Here is a 17,910-nt window from a genome sequence, read left to right as displayed (position 1 = left end):
AGGTTTGTATGATGAATTTGGACTTGGGCATATGATTGGATCGGGTTTCGGATGACCCGGAAGCGTTTCGGCGCTTAATATTGAAAGTTGGCGCACTTAAGGTTTTCAAGTCCTTTAAATTTGGTTTGAAGTACATTTTGGTGTTATCGAGGTCCGATTAGGATTCCGAGCCTAGAATAGTTCCGTATGATGATTTATGACTTGCATGCAGAATTTTGTGTCGTTCCGGGTTGTTTAAATATGATTCAATGCGTTCGGAGTAAGTTGGAAGAACTTGATGTTCATAAGTTGATTTGATTTGGTTTGGGGTGTAATCCTTAGTTTTGATGATGTTTTATGGTTTGGGGTGTAATCCTTAGAACTTGATTGCTAATCCTTAGCAATCCGATTTATGATTACAAACTTGTTGATATGTTTGGACGAGGCCCGGGGGGCCTCGGGTGCTATTCGAACGATGTGCGGAACATGGTTGAACTTGGAACCATGGCTGAAGCAGCAGCAGTTCTGCTACATTCGCACCTGTGAGGACCTAGCTGTAGGTACGAGATCGCAGGTGTGAGAAAACGAGCGCAAGAACGGCTCGAAGTGGACTGGCCAGTGTCCGCAGAAGCAGACTCGCTTCTGCGATGAGGGGATCACAGGTGCGGAGGGAGGCAGCATGGCAAGGTTGCAGGTGCGCGAGGCAAGCCGCAGAAGCGGGCTCGCAAGGGCGGTGGTTTTCTGCAAGTGCGCCCAGTGTTGGGTCGTGCGTGTTTTGCAGAAGCGGACAACTGCCCACAGAAGCAGCCTCACAGAAGCGGCGAAACTGTCGCATGTGCGGAATCGCTGGAGGCGGTGAGGTTCATTTAATGCCGACTTAGGCTCCTTTTCCCCATTTTTCACTTAGAGAGGTCGACTTTGGAGCTCTTGGAAAGGTGTTTTTTGTCTATCATCATGAGGTAAGTAATTCCTACGTAATGTGAGTTTAATACGTGAATTTTGGGTTGAAAAGTCTAGGTTTTGATAAAAATGGGATTTAACCACGAAAATGCTTATGGAATTTGATAGAAATCATATATTTGAGTTCGTGAGGTTATGGGTAACCTTTTGCCACGACCCAAAATCCGAACAGTCGTGATGGTAGCTAACCTGACCCGTTAGGTAAGCCAATTAACTACAATCCAATTTAATTAGGTTTATCGAGGAAACTAAATGATAAAATAACTAAACCTTTCTACTTTTCCCAAGGACTGGTAGTACAAATCATGAGCTTCTAAGATTTAGAATTTGCAAAGCTGATATGAAATAAAATACATCATCTTTTTGAAATATACATGAACTGATTAATGATTCTAAAGCTACCAAGAACAAGAGGCAGCTATGACCGTATTGCGGAAACATCTTCAATGCTAGCTCCCGCCATACACCGCAACATCAGCATCCAAAATTTTCACACAAGGTGAAGAAGTGTAGTATGAGTACAATCGACCCCATGTACTCAGTAAGTATTCTTTCTAACCTCGCCGAAGTAGTGACGATGATTTTTAGTAAAACGATACCCACTGTTATAAACTGTGCAGTATACTAACATAGAAACAATTATAGTACATAACTGATAAGGGAACAATGAAGCAACTATGCGAGGCAGAAAAAGATTACTAGGAGAAGTCACAGTAGCAAATTCATAACTTTCCTGGTGTGAGAAATATACTCAAGATTTCACATCGAATGGCACGGTAATACCTTCATGCACTTGTCTCATTCTTACCCAATATATATATATATATATATATATATATATATATATATATATATATATATATATATATATATGTAGATCAAATCAATCGGCACGACAACACCCTCCGTGTATTTATCTCTTTCTCATCGAGCATACATATAATAGTACAAACTAGGTGGGAGATATGCCAATAATAATAAAATAAATAAAGTGGGAGGCACACATGAAACAACAATGAAAAAAGCAGTACACATGGACCAAGGAAACAGACTTGGAAAAAACATAGAAATTATGACAGCAATTAGGAAGGAAGAATATGAATTTCAGCAAATAGCATGGTAGAAGGCTCAGATGCAAATATAACAAACAAGAAGAAAATCATAATATTTGCAAGTTAAACAGATAGAAGCCATGGATACACAACAACACTTGGGGTAGAGGACACAGAAAGAACAACGACTACAAGTCACATAGAAAATATAGGTGCACAATAACAACTCAAGATAAAGGCATGAATGTATACACAACGAAAATATATCACAATATAATGTATGTCTCTTGTCCTCTCCTGCACGGAAACACCCTTCGTGCCATGAACATATGATAATATAAAAATAATGGCACAGTATCACCCTTCGTGCTTTTACTCTCATCCTTACATGATAATGTTAATGAAATGGCACGGTATTATCTTTCGTGCATAAAAATGTATATGAATGGCATGACATCACCCTTAGTGCTTTATACTTTTCCTCACATGATAATATAACTGAAATGGCACGGCATCACCCTTCGTGCCTCACACTCTCCCTCACATGATAATGTATATGAAATGGCACGGTATTATCCTTGGTGCATATTAATGTATATGAATGGCACGACATCACCCTTCGTGCTTTATACTTTTCCTCACATGATAATATAACTGAAATGGCATGGCATCACCCTTTGTTCTTTTCACTCTCCCTCACATGATAATGTATATGAAATGGCACGGCATCACCCTTCGTGCTTTACACTCTTCCTTACCAAGCACATGTATATCATTAACAATCAAGGTAGGAATCATAAATAACATCAAGGAGAGTGTTTAAACGAATGTTCCAAATTGAACATCAATCACGACTTTCAAGCCAATAACAATTCAATAAACTTCAAGTACTTTATTATTCCAATATTTCAACAAGTCTCAAAAATGATCTTCAACTCATGTATAGAATTCAAAATCTCAAGAATAACGATCGTAGAGTCGTATTTGTCACGACCCAAAATCTCACATGTCGTGATGGCGTCTATCTCAATACTAGGCAATCAGACAATCTCAATAAACCACCATATCCTTGAAGTTTGAAAACATAAAATTTAAATTCAGCAGAAGAAAACTCACAAATACATATATAAACACTCCCAAAACCCGGTGTCATTGAGCACATGAGTATCTAATATGAATACAAAGTCTGACTGACAAAACACTGTCTGAAAGCATAGAACAGTACAATAACTGAAGGAAAGAGAGTCAAGGTTAGCGGACTCCAGGCAGCTACCTTGATAGTCTCCAACAGATAGCACGCTGAGACCTAACGATCGCCGTGTCCGAAAGCACCTGGATCTGCACAAGAGGTGCAGAGTGTAGTATGAGTACAACCAACTCAATAAGTAACAAGACTAACCTCTAGGCTGCAGTAGTGACGAGCTCCGCAGGTACAGTCCAGTATAAATAATAACAATACAGAAATGTAGGCATGCTTTCAAGTTCAACAATTTCTTTCAGTACAAATAAAACAGAAAAATTCTGAACAATACGAGGGATATGACATCTCTGTATCTACATGCCAATATACATATTGTATGTGATTCAACTTAGTGAAAATTCTGTCTACTCACAATCTAAAATACTCAATCACTCAGCACTATATATGGCCAATCCAACCCAGGGAAGATCCATCCCAAATATATATGTATATCCATCAACTGACAGTCAGTCACTCTGTATTGTATAAGGCCAATCCAGCCCAGGGGAAGATCCATCCATGAATATCAATGATTCGGACAAGATCCATGTCCAGGAAAAATCCATCCCTCAATATAAATGTTTTAGGCAAGATCCATGCCCAGGGAATATCCATCCCTCAATATATATATCTATGGCAAGATCCATGCCCGGGGAAGATCCATCCCACATAAATATACATCAACTACGCTCACTGTGGGGGTGCAGACTCCGAACGGGCTCCTTCAGCCCAAGCGCTATAATAGCCAGATCCAGGCATAAATAAATAAACATAACTGTCACTCAGAATCTCCAGTTTCTCGGGCTCTCAATGACATGAAAAATCAACTCGAAATGATGATATGAAGTATCAACGAATTGACAACAGAGATTGAGATATGATATACAAGTGATAGATGTGACCGAGTACAAAATTGTAAATTTAAACAAATAATTCAACAACAATATGATCATGTGGTCCCAAAATATATCGGCGTGTAGCCTAAACATGATCTTTAATATAAGTCTCAGCTCAATTTCTCTAACACGTGGATGATATGTGGATAATGACATTTATTTAATTATGCAACTCCACAGAATCAATTAAGTCACAATTCCTATGATGCACGCTTACACGCCTGTCACCTAACATTTGCGTCATCTCCAAACAATTCATACAACATGTAATTCAGGGATTCATACCCTCAGAACCAAGTTTAGAAGTGTTACCTACCTCAAACCGCGTAATGTCTTACTCCGCTATGCCCTTGCCTCACGAATTGGTCTCCGAAAGCCTCGTATCTAGCCAGAATTAATTTGATTCAGTCAATACAAATTATTGGAATTAATTCTATAAGAAAATACTAATTTTCCAATAAAAATCTAAAATTTAACTCAAAACATTGTCTGTGGGGCCCAGTCTTAGAACCCGACAAACGTTACGGTATATGAACGCCCATCCAACCATACAAATTTTACCAAATTCCGTCATCAACTCGACCCTCAAATCTTCAATTAAAGTCTTTGAATATTTCTACCATTTTCAACCCAATCCTTACCCATTTGAACTCAACAATCTTCCTACAAACCTTATTGGTACAAGCATATATAATTAATACTCTCACACCCAAGAATTATACTCCCAATCACCCATCTTTACCCAAACTCAAAATTGAAGACTAGGGGTTAGAACCTTACCTCTTGTGTGAAGATCTTGTGATATTTTCTTGTTGGATTTCAAAGCTTGAACAAGATCTTGATGAACAAAGCACTTGAGCTTCTTCCTCTCTCTAGAACACTCTCCCTTCTCTCTAAAAATGTCAGATTTTTGCTCCAAAATGAGCTTCAAGGACTATAAATCGAAGTTGGGTTGGGTTATAAAAATCAGAAAATGGACTCTCCGAACTAAGGTCTGCGATCGCAAAGTGGACCGCAGAACTGTTGTACGGCCCGCAAAATGGAGCGCGGAATTGATCTCCAAAAATTGGGTTGTTTCTGGTTGGATCTGCAGCAGATTTGTGGCCTGCAGACCTGTTCTGCGATCGCAAAATGCACCACAGACCTGTTCTGCAGTCGCATACTGCACCGCATAACTTCCCTCCGAAAATCCAAGTTGATTCTGCGATAGGTTTTGCGGTCCACGAAATGATTATGCGGTCGCATAATTGATCGCACAATGGTCCTCAAACTTGGCTCATTTCTGCTTCACTCTGCAACATTTATGTGGTCCGCATAGTGAATCTGCGATCGCAAACCCGACCGCAAATCGCCTTCTTCGGCCAAAAACTTTCATTAACAAAAATTTTCTCGGGTCGTTACACATAAGTTAACATCCAGTCAACCCTTTCAACTTAAGTTCTAAACCTTGGAACTAAGTGTTCCAAATCATTCCAAAACCTAACCGGGCCCGAACCAATTACCCCGGTAAGTCAAATAACAACCGTAAAGCACAATTTGAACAATTAATGGGGAGACGAGGTTGTAATACTCAAAATTACCGGCCGAGTCTTTACATTCTCCCCCTCTTAAACAAACGTTCGTCCTCGAACAGGTTTAAAATTATACATGGAGTCTCAAATAGGTGTGGATATTTGCTTCGCATCTCCCGCTCAGTCTCCCAAGTAGCTTCTCGGCCTAGCTAGCCTCTCCACTGCACTTTCACTGAAGTTATGTTCTTTGATCTCAACTTTCGAACCTGCCGGTCTAAAATGGCCACCGGCTCCACATCATAAGTTAAATTATCATCCAACTGCACTGTGCTGAAATCCAAAACATGAGACGGATCCCCGACATACTTCCGGAGCATAGATACATGAAACACTGGATGAACACTCGATAGACTAGGCAGCAATTCAAGTTCATAAATCACCTCTCCAATTTTCTTAAGCACCTCAAACGGCCCAATATACCGAGGGCTCAACTTGCCCTTCTTCTCGAACCTCAACACACCCTTCATGGGGACAATCTTGAGCAGAACCTTCTCCCAAACCATGTAAGAAACATCACGGACCTTCCGATCGGCATAACTCTTCTGTCTAGACTGAGCCGTGTAAAGCCGCTCCTGAATCAATTTAACCTTCTCCAAAGCATCCTGAACCAAGTTAGTACACAATAGCCTAGTCTTACCCGGCTCAAACCAACCCACCGGAGACCAACACCATCTCCCATATAAAGCCTCATACGGAGCCATCTAAATTCTCGATTTGTAGCTGTTATTGAAAGCAAACTCCGTGAGTGGCAGAAATTGATCCCAAGAACCCCCAAAGTCTATAACATAAGTACGTAGCATATCTTCCAATATCTGAATAGTGCGCTTGGATTGTCTGTTCGTCTGAGGGTGAAATGTTATACTCAACTGAACTTGTGTGCCCAATTCTCACTGCACTGCTCTCCAAAATTGTGATGTAAACAGCGTGCCCCAGTAAATGATGGACACTGGTACCCCGTGTAGGCGAACAATCTTGCGGATATAAATCTCAGCCAACCGCTCTGAAGAATAAGTAGTACCAACTGGAATAAAATGCGAGGACTTGGTCAACCGATCTACAATCACCCAAACAACGTTAAACTTTCTCAAAGTCCGTAGGAACCTAACAACGTGGTAATACGCTCCCACTTCTACTCCAAAATTTCAAGTCTCTAAAGCAATCTGCCCGGCCTCTGAAGCTCGTACTTCACCTGTTGACAATTTAAACACCGAGCTACAAACCCAACTATATCTTTCTTCATCCGCCTCCACCAATAGTGCTACCTCAATTCATGATACATCTTCGCGGCACCCAGATGAATGGAGTATCGCGAACTATGAGCCTCCTGGAGAATCAACTTATGCAAATCATCTACATTAGGCACACATAGCCTGCCCTGCATACGTAATACACCGTCATCCCCAATAGTGACTTCCTTGGCATCACCGTGCTGAACCGTGTCCTTAAGGACAAGCAGATGGGGATCATCATACTGACGTTTTCTGATACGATCATAAAGAAAAGACTGAGAAACCACGCAAGCCAAAACTCGACTAGGCTCGGAAATATCCAATCTGACAAACTGGTTGGCCAAGGCCTGAACATCCAAGGCTAAAGCCCTCTCTACTACCGGTAAGTATGCTAAGCTGCCCAAACTCTCCGCCTTATGACTCAAGACATCGGCCACCACATTGGCCTTTCCGAGATGATAGAGAATGTTGATATCATAATCCTTAAGCAACTCCAACCACCTCCACTGCCAAAAATTTAGATCATTCTGTTTAAATAGATGTTGTAGACTCCGGTGATCTGTATAAACCTCACAATGGACACCGTACAAATAATACCGCCAAATCTTTAAGGCATGAACAATAGCTGTTAAAAAGTCATGGACCGGATAATTCTTCTCATGTACCTTTAATTGTCTGGACGCGTGGGCAATCACCCTACCATCTTGCATCAGCACTGCTTCGAGACCAATACGTGACGCATCACAATACACAGTATAAGACCCTAAACCTATAGGCAACACCAATACTGGGGATGTACTCAAAGTTATCTTGAGCTTCTCAAAGCTCTCTTCACATTCATCTGACCATCTGAACGGAGCACCTTTCTAGGTCGATTTAGTTATATGCGATGTAATAGATGAGAAACCCTCTACAAAGCGACGATAATAACCGGCCAAGCCGAGAAAACTTCAAATCTCAGTAGCTAAAGATGTCCTGGGCCAACTCTGAACTGCCTCTATCTTCTTCGGACCTACCTTAATTCCGTCACTGGATACTATATGTCCCAAGAATACCACTGAACTAAGTCAAAACTCACACTTAGATAATTTGGCATACAGTCTCTCCTCTCTCAGCCTTTGTAATACAATACCCAAGTGTTGTGCATGCTCCTTCTGGCTACGTGAGTACACCAAGATATCATCAATAAATACTACGACAAATAAATCAAGATATGGCTGGAATACACTATCCATCAAGTGCATAAATGTTTTTTTGGCATTGCTCAGCCCAAACGACATCATGAGAAACTCATAGTGACCATTATGAGTCCTGGATGTAGTCTTTAGAATATCTGAATCCCGAATTTTTAACTGGTGATACCTGGATCTCAAATCAATTTTGGAGAATACCCTCGCTCCCTGAAGCTGGTCAAATAAGTCATCAATACGAGGCAAAAGAAACTTATTCTTGATTGTAACTCTATTTAGTTGCCTGTAATCGATGCACATCTGCATAGTACCATCTTTTTTTTTACAAACAGAACTGGTGCACCCCAAGGCGACACACTAGGCCTAATAAACCCCTTATCAAGAAGTTCCTGAAGTTGCTCTTTCAACTCTTTCAATTCAACTGGTGCCACACGATACGGAGGAATAGATATGGGTTGTGTGCCCAACACTAAGTAGATACCGAAATCAATATCCCTGTCGGGTGGCATACCCGGCAAGTCTGCAGGAAATACATCCAGAAAGTCTCGCACTACCGGTACTGAATCAATAGTGGGGGTATTTGCATCAATATTTCTCAACAAAGCCACATATGACAAACACCCCTTCCCCACAATACGTTGGGCCTTCAAATAAGAAATTACTCTACTCGGAACATAATCTAGAGAACCTCTCCATTCGACCTTTGGCAACCCCGGCATTGCCAACATCACGATTTTTGCGTGACAGTCCAGAATAACATGACAAGGGGACAACCAATCCATACCTAGGATTACATCGAAATCAACCATACTAAGCAATAAGAGATCAACTCTAGTCTCCAGTCCCCCAATAGTTACCACACATGACCGATACATACGGTCCACAATAATAGTATCACCCACCGGCGTAGATACATGAACAGGTGAAACTAAAGACTTATGGGGAATATCTAGATAATGATTAAAATATGATGAAACATACGAATAAGTGGAACCAGGGTCAAATAATATAGAAGCCTCCCTGTGGCACACTGAGAAAAAACTTGTGATCACTGCATCTGAAGCAACAGCATCTGGTATGGCAGGAAAAGCATAGAATCGGGCCTGACCGCCACCTGATCGGTCTCCCCCTCTTTGGCGACCCATAACTGACTGAGCCCTACCCCGAGCTGGTTGGGGGTGTTGATGTGCCGTAGAATTTCGGCACATTTGATACCAATTACATAGACTTTAGCTCATCTTTCAATGCATTTTTAGTTAATTTTTATGAAGTTTTGGTGTTTTGCAGTGCATGAGGCTTGAGGATCCAAAAACATGGAAAAGAAGTCAAAAGGCCACAAAAGGGTAGAAATGACGCAAGTATGCGGTCGCATAAAGCATATGCAGACCGCATACCCATCACATACTGAAGCAGATTGTTGGTTAACTGAAGAGAAAAACATGCGACCCATTATGCGGTCGCATAACGATTATGTAGACTACATAGTGATCGCATAACTGAAATCAAGAAAGCTGAGAAGCACTTATGCGGAGGAATATGCTGTCGCATAATGTATATGCAGACCGCATAATTGGAATGTGGTCAAGAGCTGGGGTTGGATACATGAGATTATGCGGCGATTTCGAATAATATGCGGACCGCATACGTGATCTACGACCAGTATGCGGTCGCATAAACTATCTGCAGGGTTATTTTTGTCCAATTTTGGCTCCGACTTTTAGCCCACTATAAATAGATTTATTAGGGTTTTTGTGGAGGAGAAAAAAGTCAGAAAAAGAGATTACTTTTACAGCATTGAATGCACCATTATTTTGGGGACTTTTGAAGAGAGAATCTTGTATCTTTGTAAGCTTTATGACTCTATTTATCGCTTTGTTCTTAGAGTTTAGTATGAGTAGCTAGTTTTAATTACTAATGTTGTGGACCCTAGATGGGTGTAATGTTAATGGGTATTTACCATTGAATAAATATATAATGGTTGGTTGATATTTATTCAGTTCTTATGCTTCATGTGATGTTAGTGGTTGCAAACATTAACTAATTCCATTTCACTCTATCTTCACTTAGAAAAGTGGGCTAGGGTTTGGTAGAATTGAATACCAAAAACTCAAGGCTTTAACCTTTGTTTAATGGAATCGCCTAGGAATAAGTGGGTTCTATTTGGCATAAATTGGTTATTTTCAATCGCAACTCTTTTACATTTGGTAAAATCTTGAAGAGTAGATATTACTCAACTATTGGGAATAGTGGGTAGTCACTTAGAAACCATTTGCATATCAAAGGACTTTCCATTAGAAATATATCATATTAACCCCGATAGCATTACATTACATCAATGGGGACACAACCTTGATTTCCTTAATCAAATTAATCACAACCTCACAATATTCTACTTGAATTCATTTCACTCAATTGCAACATTCTTTTCAACTAACGGAATAGAATTACAAATTAAGTCAAGTTTCACACTACTCAAGTAACCTTTTCACACCTATTCCCTGTGGGATTCGACCCCAACCTAGTTGGGTTATTATATTTGACATCGACAGCTTTACACTAATTATTAAGGTGTAATTTGAGCGTATCAAATTTTGGCGTCATTGCCGGGGAATACGATTTTGAAATTATGATTTAGTGTGTGCTTTACTTCATGTTTTTATTCCATCACACTTTGCTTGCTTTGCTTGGTGTGCTAGATAAACATGGCATAGTATGACGAAGAAGAAACTCCTTTTGCGGATATAGATGAGTACATCGAGGACACCAATGCCATTGTCCCTCCACGAGTTGACGCCGCTACCTTCAAGGTGGAACATGGTTTGATCCTAATGCTTAAAGCAGAGGGATGTTTTAGGAATTCTACCGATGATGATCCAACACAACATCTTAGAAACTTCTTGGGTGTGTGTGCGATGCACAAACAGAACAACGTGTCAGATGATGCCCTAAGACTGAGGGTATTCAAGTACTCACTAGTTGGAGAGGCAAGGAAATGGATCCAAAATCTACCACCTCACTCCATTCACTCTTGGCCTGAACTAGTTCGTGCTTTCTTAGGCAAATGGTTCCCATAAAGCAAGAAATCTGAGCTCAGGGATAAAATTTTCTTTTTCAAGCAACTACCGGGAGAACACCTACATGAGGCATGGGATCGGTTCAAGCTATACCTAGTGAGGTCGCCTAATCATGGTTTTCCAGATAAAATCTTGTTAGAAAAGTTTTACATGGGTTTGGATCCGTTGAACCAATCCATAGCAAATAATACTGCGGATGGATCTTTTATGGATAAAACATTCACAAGGATCACACAAATTCTCGACAAGATGGCAGAACACAATCAAGCTTGGTACTCGGAAGATACCACAGGTGGAATTGCATACGGTACTCCCTCTTTGACCAACATGATTAAGGAGAATCAAGAGAGAGATCAAGTAATTGCCGGTCCTGCCACAAACATTAATGTGTTAACCAAGATGTTCACTGAAAACCAAACTAAAAAGGTAAATGCTGTGGAAGATGTGCAACCCTGGTCAACCGAAGATTGCGAGGAGGCGAACTACGTCCATAATTCTCAAGGTGGTTATCGCCAACAAAATCAATGGAGGCCTAACTTGCAAGGGCAAGGCCATCAACAGTGGCGCAATGATCAAGGTGGATCAAGTCAAGGTAATTGGAGCAATAACAACAACAACTATGCAAACCGGAGTTCAAACCCCTATGTTCCACCAAAGGGGCAATACTCTAACTCCTCACATTATAAGGAAGGTTCTTCAAGTGAGTCCAAGTTGGAGAGCATGATTGAAAGAATATTGCAAAATCAAGAAAGTAGCGACACTACAATGAAAACCATGTCCGGACTTGTGCGGTCATACACCGCATCCATACTAAAGCTAGAAATGCAAATGAGAGATATGTCAAGAGAGCATAATCCAAAGCCGAAGGGCACACTCCCAAGTGACACAATTGCAAACCCTAAAGGAAATGGGAGTGGTCCAACTTCTCATTGCATGGCAATCACCACGCGAAGCGGGAAGGTACTTCAAGGAGAAAATGAACAAATTGTTGGAGTAGATGATCTTGAGCAAGAGGTTGAATCACAAGTTGAAGTGCTGATTGTTGTTGAAGTTGAAAAGCTCCCAAAAGGAGTAAAAGTCCAAGAAGAAAATCATGAAAAGGTAAAGAGGAAAGAGGCACCAAAAGCTCTAGCACCAATTCCTAGACCTTCCCCTTCGTTCCCTCAAAGACTTGCTAGGAGGGTTGATGATAGCAAATTCGAGAAATTTTATGACATTCTCAAGCAATTGTCGGTGAACATATCATTTGTGGAAGCTTTTCAAGAGATGTCGGGTTTTGCTAAATACTTAAAGGAGTTGATAACAAAGAAAAGAACCACCAAGAATGAAGTAGTGAATGTTACTCACCGGGTTAGCTCTATTATTGCAACAAGCACCGTTGAAAAAAAAGAAGACCCGGGAGCATTCAACATTCCATGCACTATTGGCTTGCTAGATTTTGCAAGGGCTCTTTGTGACAACGTGGCTAGCATTAACTTGATGCCTCTTACCATTTACAAGCAAGCGAGGTTAAGAATGCCGATACCTACAAGCATGAGATTGTAAACGGCCGATCGTTCAATCAAAAGACCAGTGGGAATTATTGATGATGTCTTAGTAAAAGTGGGAAAGTTCGTCTTTCCGGCCGATTTTGTGATCCTTGACTGTGTCGTTGACAAAGAAATCCCTATCCTCTTGGTGAGGCCATTCCTTGCTACCGGAAGAGCACTTATGGATTCGGAACGAAATGAAATCAAGCTCCGAGTTAATGATGAAGAAGTCACCTTCCAAGCAAGTAAGAGTATGAAGTTGCCACATGCATATGAAGGCATCTCAGTCATTGATGTTGTTGATGAAGTAGAGGACGTAAGTGAAATGAAAATGGAAGAAGAATTCCTAGGTGAGGCTTTGGCGGCAATATTAGTAAATTTCGATGGTGAAAACATGGAGGGGTACATGGAATCGATGAATGCATTAGAAGAACTTGGGTCTTACACTTACGCACCAAAGAAGCTTTCTCTTGACTTAGAGAATAGAGCTACTCCCCCAGCAAAGCCTTCAATTATTGAGCCGCCACAACTTGAACTCAAGCCACTTCCACCACACTTAAGGTATAAATTTCTTGGCTCTAATAATACTTTACCGGTAATCGTTTCTTCCTTGTTGAATGAGGTGCAGGTAGATCATTTATTGAATGTCCTACGGGAACATCAACAAGCCATTGGGTGGACAATAGCGGACATCCCAGGGATTCCCGTCGGAATCTGTGAGCACAAAATACAATTGGAACAAGGAACCAAACCTTGTGTGGAGAACCAAAGAAGATTAAACCCGTCCATGCAGGAGGTGGTGAAGAAGGAAATCATCAAGTGGTTAGACGGCGGAGTAGTCTATCCCGTTGCCGATAGTTCTTGGGTGAGCCCGGTGCAATGTGTGCCAAAGAAAAGAGGCATGACCGTTATCCAAAATAAGAAAAATGAGCTCATCCCAACAAGGACTGTGACCGGATGGAGAGTTTGCATGAACTACCGGAAGCTCAACAGTGCCACTTGCAAAGACCATTTCCCTATGCCTTTTATTAATCAAATGCTTGATCGGCTAGTGAGAAGGTCATTTTATTGCTTTTTGGATGGATACTCCGGCTATAACCAAATCAACATTGCATTGGAAGATCAGGAGAAGACAACATTCACATGCCCATATGGGACTTTTGCTTTTAGCCGGATGCCATTTGGGCTATGCAACGCTCCGGCTACCTTCCAACGATGCATGATGTCAATTTTCTCGGACATGGTGGAATATTTCCTAGAAGTGTTTATGGATGACTTCTCTGTAGTAGGTGATTCCTTTGAGCATTGTCTTGACAACCTTAGACAAGTGCTCAAAAGATGTGAAGAAGCAAACCTTGTACTAAATTGGGAAAAGTGCCACTTCATGGTGGATGAGGGCATTGTTTTGGGCCACAAAATTTCCAAACAAGGCATAGAGGTTGACCGAGCAAAGATTGAAATCATTTATAAGCTTCCTCTACCCATTTTAGTAAAGGGTGTCCGAAGTTTTTTGGGGCATACCGGCTTCTATAGGCGCTTTATCAAGGACTTCTCAAAAATTGCAAACCCCATGTGCAAGCTCCTTGAAAAAGATGCTATGTTCGTATTTGATGAAAAGTGTTTCAAAGCATTTGAGGAGTTGAAAGAAAAGCTCACCACGGCACCTATTATTGTCACACCGTATTGGTCTGTTCCATTTGAACTCATGTGTGACGCTAGTGGTGTAGCCATTGGGGCGGTGCTTGGTCAACGGCATAACAAAATACTTCATCCCGTCTACTATGCAAGCAAGACTCTCAATGGTGCTCAGATGAATTATACTGTGACCGAGCAAGAATTTCTTGCCATTGCCTATGCTTTTGAAAGAATTCTGGCCTATTTGTTAGGATTCAAGGTTATAGTCTATACTAATCATGCTGCTCTTCGCTATCTTATGGCGAAGAGAGATGCCAAGCCAAGATTGATTCGATGGGTCCTTTTGTTGCAAGAGTTTGACTTTGAAGTCAAGGATCAAAGAGGGACGGAAAACCAAGTTGCGGATCACTTATCTAGGCTTGAAGAAGCAGGGAGGCCAAAAGAGGACTTTGACATCAATGATGGTTTTCCAGATGAGCACATATTGGCATTGTCTGACACATTTGCTCCTTGGTATGCCGATATTGCTAACTATCTGGTTAGCGACCTTGTCCCCGATGGATTGGAAACATATCAAAAGAAAAAGTTCTTGTGGGAGTGTAGGCAATACTATTGGGAGGAGCCCTTCTTGTTTCGTATTTGTGCCGACAACATCATTCGGCGATGTGTTCCGAAAGATGAAGTAATGCCAATTCTCAAAGCATGCCATGACTCCCCGGTTGGGGGTCATCATGGAGGAAATCGGACGGCCGCGAAAGTACTTGAATATGGCTATTATTGGCCATCTATCTACCATGACGCGAATCAAATGGTCAAGGCTTGTGAGCAATGTCAAAGGCAAGGATCAATCTCTAAAAGGCATGAGATGCCTATAAAGTTTGTAACGGAGGTCGAGATCTTTGGTGTGTGGGGGATTGATTTCATGGGTCCCTTTGTGAGTTCTTATGGCATGAAATATATCTTGGTGGGATTGGACTATGTCTCCAAGTGGGTTGAGGCAATCGCCTTACCCAACAATGAGGTCCTTAGTGATGGTGGTTCTCATTTCTGCAACAAGGCTTTTACCGGGCTGCTTGAAAAGTATGGAGTAAAGCACAAGGTGGCCACGCCTTATCATCCTCACTCGAGTGGTCAAGTTGAAATTTCCAACAGGGAGATTAAAAACATCCTAGCAAAAACTGTCAATGCAAACAGGACCGACTGGTCAAGGAAGCTAGAGGATGCATTGTGGGCATATCGCACCGCATTTAAGACTCCCATTGGCACCTCACCGTATCGGTTACTCTTTGGTAAGGCGTGTCATTTGACCGTGGATCTTGAACACAAAGCCATGTGGGCTCTAAAAAGGTTAAATCTTGGCTGGGCTGAAGCTGCTAATCTGAGAATGACACAACTCAACGAAATGGAAGAATTCCGTCTCCATGCCTATGAGAGTGCAGCCATGTATAAGGAACGAATGAAGTTTGTTCATGACAAGAAGATCTTGAAACGGAAATTCAAATCTGGTGACTTGGTCCTGCTCTTCAACTCGAGACTCAAGTTATTTCCGGGCAAACTTAAATCCAAATGGTCTGGCCTATTCAAAATTGTGAATGTGTCCCCTTACGATGCTATTGAATTAGAGTCGGAAGACGGACTTCACACTTTCAAAGTAAATGGACAAAGGGTTAAGAATTACCTGGGCACAACAGGAGACAAGCACATGATAGAGCAAATTGCTCTCAAGGATAGTCCGACCCCCACCACTGAGTAGCCCAAAAAGGGGACTAACATCGTCGTGCCGTGACATTAAATCAAGCGCTTCTTGGGAGGCAACCCATGTGTGGTAAAATTATATTTTTTTTTTAGTTGTCAGTGATTGAACAGGTTTACGTGTGTATTAGAGTACAGGTAGCCAAATTTACCATGAAACAGAGTGCAAAGACTAAAGCAAAAAATGGTGGATCAGGGGCTTTCGGCAACTAAGCGGTCGCATAATGACTTTACGAACTGCATAGTTGTCGCAAACACAGTCAATGAATTTGGGGAACTTGGGTCTGAAAACTGCGGTAAGAGTTCAAGTTATGCGGTCCGCATAGCTGTTATGCGACCGCAGGATGCATCGCAGAATGGAGGTAAAATAACTCAGCTCTAAACTCATCGCATAACACATATGTGACCGCATAATGTGTTATGCGACCACTTGCCCACCGCAAACATCTAGGTATAAATCCCTAATCCTTCGCATACTATCAACCCCACTCACACACGAACACTTAATAACTCTCACAAAATCAAAAACACAAAAACAAAAGAAACAAAAGAAAAGCCAAAAACATTTTAATCACGCACACAGATCACATATCAAGGATCGGAATTAAGGAATTTACCTTGCTCATAACTCAGATTTCACCTTCATCTTACTCCGATATCTAGTATGTGATTCTTGCACGTTTGTTTTCTTTTTTTTTTATTTTTATTTATCTTCTTTTTATTATGGATTCATTGCATAATGTCCATCATTTGAACTCCATATCTCATTTTTGTTCTCAAACATGTGCGGTGGGTACCTGTGTGGGCGATTGGTGGTTAAATTCTTGCCTGCGAGTGTAGGGAATTGTGTAGGTGGGAGGCTTGACCATTGTTGACCGAAGAAGATATTCTTTGCGGCACGCATAATTGGGTTGCGATCCGCACAGTCGTCACAAACAAGACCCTAGAAGGCCTAGTGATTTGAACTTATGCGACCGCTTATGCGTTCGCAAAGGTGTTTTGCTGATCGCATAGCTACCGCAAATAAAATCAGTTAAACTACCTTTCGTGTGTGCAAATTTGTGATCCCTTTGCGATCGCACAACTGGTTTTGCAGTGGTTTTTGCGATCGCATAATCCCTTAAGCATGGGGTATGAAATTCTGCGATAAGTTTACGGTCCGCATAGTGTATATGCGACCGCATAACCCATCGCATAACTTGTTTATCTATGTTATTTTTCCTGCATATTTTTTTATGCTATGACCACCACTCACGCATTGTTTTATTGTAGGAATGGCACCAAGGAAATCTATTGCAACATGATCACCACCTGCTCGTGGGAAGAAAAGAGCTACTCCGAACCAACAAGCACAACAGTATAAGCGCCAATGGCCGAAAACCACCTGCAACACTGCTGAGCACTCCTCCCAGTCTGAAGAAGAGGGGGCTAAAATGGACATCCTGCCATCAGTTGACCTACAAGCTGAAGCAAGGCAGAAGAGCGGGGAAGATTCGAGGTTTGGGGTCCCAGGATCATGGACCCTATACAAAGAGGGGATAAAAAAGAGAAACATTCTCGAGGAGAAGCAGTTAAGCCCGAATGGTCTGAAAGAAAACTACCCTCACATAATTGAAAACATTCAGAAGAGGAAATGGGGATTCTTCACGGATGCCCTAGATGACTACAATGAAACAATTGTGAGGGAATTCTATGCTTCCTATGCTGCCTCAAGAAATGCTGAGCAAAGGCGGAATAGGATATTTTTGGATTCCGTTCTAGTTCGAGGGGTTCAGGTTCTCTGTGACACAGGCACAATCAATG

General features: G+C 41.5%; 1 protein-coding gene and 1 non-coding gene across 2 annotated transcripts; one reads left to right on the top strand and one right to left on the bottom strand.

The window, feature by feature from the left end:
* Positions 1 to 11,203: 11,203 nt before the first annotated feature.
* On the bottom strand, positions 11,204 to 11,310 carry LOC117275664 (small nucleolar RNA R71). The gene has a single exon (XR_004505851.1). It is a non-coding gene; the product is annotated as a small nucleolar RNA R71 (small nucleolar RNA).
* A 31-nt stretch (positions 11,311 to 11,341) lies between these two features.
* Positions 11,342 to 12,736, top strand: LOC138895371 (uncharacterized). The gene has a single exon (XM_070180054.1). It carries the CDS (start codon positions 11,342 to 11,344, stop codon positions 12,734 to 12,736), a length of 1,395 nt encoding a protein of 464 aa, XP_070036155.1.
* Positions 12,737 to 17,910: the final 5,174 nt, after the last annotated feature.

The sequence above is a fragment of the Nicotiana tomentosiformis genome, chromosome 7 (genome assembly GCF_000390325.3).
Source record: "Nicotiana tomentosiformis chromosome 7, ASM39032v3, whole genome shotgun sequence".
Taxonomy (NCBI): Eukaryota; Viridiplantae; Streptophyta; class Magnoliopsida; order Solanales; family Solanaceae; genus Nicotiana; species Nicotiana tomentosiformis.
The sequence above is the reverse complement of the archived record's forward strand: the minus strand, read 5'-3'. Positions and strand labels throughout refer to the sequence as shown.

Bases quoted from the DNA above. Each gene is read 5' to 3' on its own strand.
- LOC138895371 (XM_070180054.1), top strand. From the start codon at position 11,342: ATGGGTTTGGATCCGTTGAACCAATCCATAGCAAATAATACTGCGGAT.